Source organism: Aplysia californica, unplaced genomic scaffold (assembly GCF_000002075.1).
Source record: "Aplysia californica isolate F4 #8 unplaced genomic scaffold, AplCal3.0 scaffold00645, whole genome shotgun sequence".
Lineage (NCBI taxonomy): Eukaryota > Metazoa > Mollusca > Gastropoda > Aplysiida > Aplysiidae > Aplysia > Aplysia californica.
Genome location: NW_004797915.1, coordinates 422,514 through 426,651, shown reverse-complemented (window position 1 = coordinate 426,651; position 4,138 = coordinate 422,514). Strand labels below are relative to the sequence as shown.

The following is a 4,138-nucleotide window of genomic DNA, read 5'->3' as shown; positions in this document are numbered from 1 at the left end:
TCTATCTATCTATCTATCTATCTATCTATCTATCTATCTATCTATCTATCTATCTATCCATCCATCTATCTATCTATCCATCTATCTATCTATCTATCTATCTATCTATCTATCTATCTATCTATCTATCTATCTATCTATCTATCCATCTATCTATCTATCCATCTATCTATCTATCCATCTATCTATCTATCTCTATCCGTCTTGCATTAAATTTCCAAGGGACACAAACACGATGGTTTCACAAATTCCCCAAAGTTTTCCATGAGTTATGTACCTTTAGTCAAACAGTGTCAACAGCTAACTTCACCGTGAGTAACTTGATCGTTTACAATAACACTTGTCTCAAGGCCTCAGACAGGACGCCATATATACAAGGAAAATGTTGTTGTTGCTGTTGTGTTGTTGTTTTTGTCTTTAGTAATATAATCGTTTGGGTTTGGGTTTTTTTGTTGTTTTTTTTAAAGAGGGTGCCTTTAAAAAAAAGGGTGATTTTTTATTCTATGGGACGTGATGGTGGTCAACAACTGGCACGTGTTCCTGCAGGTGTTCAGGGAGAAAACTTCGCCGTGAGTACACAGACCTGCCGTCTCCTCAACACCCTTGTTTTGCTCCTCGTCTAATTGAGTCTTCTTCTTCTTCTCATTCATCTTTAACACTACCTGCCCACTCACTATGCAGAGTGTAAAACCTTTGTCCCAACGTACCAGGATTGAGATGGAGAACATCAGTACTGACCTGTATCTCAGCAAAAATACCCTCATCATTTTGACATTTTTCAGTACATTGGGGAAACTGAATGTGACGATTACATGATTACCCCAAATGGAATTAGAATCAAAACTAAAACCGTTAGATCTAGCACATTCATCACCCGAACCCTCATCATGGCGGCAGTGTTAAGCAGCATTATGCTAGGTCTACTCAACATTGAGAAAAGAAATTTCACTTCAGCTGTAAACAAACTGATTTTTGGGCTCAGAGGCCACTCAAAAAATTTTTTTAAACAACAATGTAGTAGGCTTTCCAACATGTGGGATTTGAAGGTGGACACTTTTTGATCAGACAATGCAGTCCAGCTAAGGGGGCTCTTGTGGTCTAGAGGTTACGGTGTTCCCTTCTCGTTCAATAGTCCCGGACTAGAATCTTGACAGCGATGGAAAATGTTCTTCTCTCAAATACATTTTTTTTCCTATCACCACCTTTCCTGCTCTCTATTCACGTTCTGTTGTCTGCTTTGTCTCCACTTTCTGCCCACACCTCCTTTGCCCCCTCTGGGCTCCTGACTCTTTCTGCAGCCTTTCTACTGCTACTCCTTGGCTCCTTCTTACTGCTGTCTTTCAGCCCCACCCCTGATCTTATGGTAGGTAAAACTGAATACCTAACCTTCTCGGATAAGGGCCAAAAAATCTCGGAGGTCCCGTGTGCAAGTCACAAACGTTAAAGATCCCTTGGTGGTCCTAAAATCAATAAGAAAAGGCTTTGGCCACTCCCCGGGTAAAATTCAAAATAAATACCTTCCAAACTGAAAATGCTTAATGTGTCCCACGCACTCATTCATATGACCTTATGCAGTTGCATGCACCGTAAAACACTAACCAAAAACCCCAAGAACACAAGCAGTCCTGACAAGCCAGAGATCTGTTCCTGACAAGAGTTGTGTCCCCTGTCCCCAGATGGTCGTACCTGTTCTTCATCGCCTGGTGGCTCTTGTCGGTCATCATCGTCCTCAATCTCTTCACCGCTCTCATCATGGAGGTAACGTGCTGGTCTATTTTTAGATACTCCGCTACCACAGAATTACTAAGTTCTATCCGCTCGGCACCTAGTTTTGAGAAATTTGACGTTAAAAATTTTGAGTTTCACAACATGTCAAGCTTTTTCGATTGCAGTTCTTTGAATATCTTGATAACGAATCTGAATACTCTTACGATTTTGATAGAGCAGATAGAATATTTGATTTCTGACCTCATGGTCTTATTTAGTAACTCAAAATGGCCAAATATGTCAGATAGAACTTTGTAATTCTAAGGGAGCAACTTTTTTAACTCCTTACCTCTGGCTAGCCCCTCCCAGCTGCTCGCAGCTAGATATGCTGTGCCGGGGAGCAGTTGGCACCGGCTCAAATACATTCCTTTACGATGATTTCAGCGTCAAATTACTTTTCGGCAACAAGTCTCTTTTACTGGGTGTGCATTCGTTTGAAGAAGCACTATCAAAATAGGTTCACTTGTCTACATGGTGGATAAAAACACACTTTTCTCTACATTGTGGTCTTTGTAAAACGTGAAGGTTTTGTTTTTTTGTGCAAGCTCATATTGTTTTGCTTAAATATTGGGAACTAAGATTGTAGCTATGTTTCTCAGAAAGCAAGGGCACCTGGGTTTATTGTGTTCGGTATTTTTTAACAGAACTTCATCATGAAGTGGGACCGGCGCCATCAGATAGTCCAGTCGGCCGCAGCCTTGTCCAGCAGCTACGAAGGCCTGACCGTCTCTGTCTACCTCAATAACGTACACAGTATGTTCAGGTAAGTCTTCAATAACGTAAATAACATACTTAACTCTATCCGTACGTTGTGTTTTACTATCGTATCCATACGACGTGGGGAACTCTGTGCCACCACTTTCCAAAGAGGAAATTCACTCGTTAATCCGATCCGTACGCTTTGCTTAGCAGTTTGTCGAAATGATTTTTTGAGAAATACTGAAAGTTTCAAAGAGATCTTCGTGCTAGAAGTATTCTAAAATGTGAAGAATACAACCCCGGGGGTACAAAATGACCCCAGGCATACAGATAGGGTTAATATGTTCAGTAACGTAAATGACGTACTTAGTGTGGTCAGATAAATCTTCAATAACGGAAATAACATATACTTTATGTTCAGGTAATTCCTCAATAACGTAAATAGCATACACCGTGTGTTCAGGTAAATCTTCGTTAATATACCCAACATGTTAAAATAAATATTAGATAGCGTAAATAATGGACACATTGTGTTCAGGTAAATCATCAATAATGTACCCAACAAGATAATGTTTACTTCGATAGCAGCCTTTTTCCAATTAGCTTGACCACTTTAAGTAGATCTATACGTGCATATCATGTTTTGATTTTATTCTCAACAGTTTTTATTTTTAAGCTTGAAACTGTTAACTTGTCAAAGATTTTATTACATAGTGCTTCTTATATCTTCAGGACAGGCTCATTTAGTGGGTGGTTAGCGGGCGCTATGGTGTGGTTTGCTCCTTCTTTCATATCAAACATCTATTGTCCTTCTCTGCCCTTCTTCTTTTCTTTTTATTTTACTCTGTAGTAACACCTCTTAATCTTCGGCACTTAAATGACCTGTTTGTGTTGCAAGTGCCACAAAACTCATATAAGAAGACCAAAAGGACTCTTTCAGCCTGGGGTATATTTGCTGTTGCCATGGTCACCGACTAATATTGTTTTTGTTTTGTTTTTCCTCTTGATGCAGGGACATGTTACAGGAGCCAGCAGACAACGAGCTGCTCATCCTTCTGTCGGATCATCATTATCTCAGCCTGGACAGATGATCGGTGAGATGACCGGTGGTCAAACAAAGAGACTGCTTCCACCATCGGTCATGGAGTTCTGAGGGGAATTCGTTGACATGAAAAACCTGTTTGAAAGGAACAGAAAAAAACAACAATAACGAGAACGACAGCCATTATATTTATTGCATTTTGTTACTTGGAAGAAATGTTTCGATTATTGAAACTTGAAGCTACTTATGTGACTTATTGATAATGTACGTATTTTGTGATAAGTTCAAGTTCATGAGATTCTGTTTGGTATGTATTTACAACTGTTTTGGGGGGGTTTTTTGCCTGGTATAGTTTGAAAGTGAAGGAAAGTCTCTTAAAGACGGGTTGTACTAGCTTAGTATAATCACATAGGTTAGTCTAAAGAGGGGAATGTTGAACGATGGAGACCCGAGCAGAAGCAATGCATTTTGTTTGTCATTCTTCCCTGCTGAAACCAAAAAAATTAGATCTGAAACGAGGAAATCAGTTCCAATCTTTTCATCCTGTTTGAAACGGAGTTACAGAAACATGTACCGGGCATGTTGTTTGTGTTGTTTATAACTCTTGTATTAGTTTCCCCACCCCCCCAC

General features: G+C 39.8%; 1 protein-coding gene across 1 annotated transcript in view; it reads left to right on the top strand.

Annotated features, from left to right (window-relative positions):
* Positions 1-4,011, top strand: part of LOC101864482 (two pore calcium channel protein 2) — a gene marked incomplete in the record, with an annotated part of 36,170 nt that extends 32,159 nt beyond the window's left edge. The window contains 4 exon segments of the mRNA XM_035972307.1: positions 500-569; positions 1,677-1,758; positions 2,412-2,530; positions 3,479-4,011. Coding sequence (XP_035828200.1) covers positions 500-569; positions 1,677-1,758; positions 2,412-2,530; positions 3,479-3,557 — 350 coding nt within the window.
* Between the last annotated feature and the right edge of the window lie 127 nt (positions 4,012-4,138).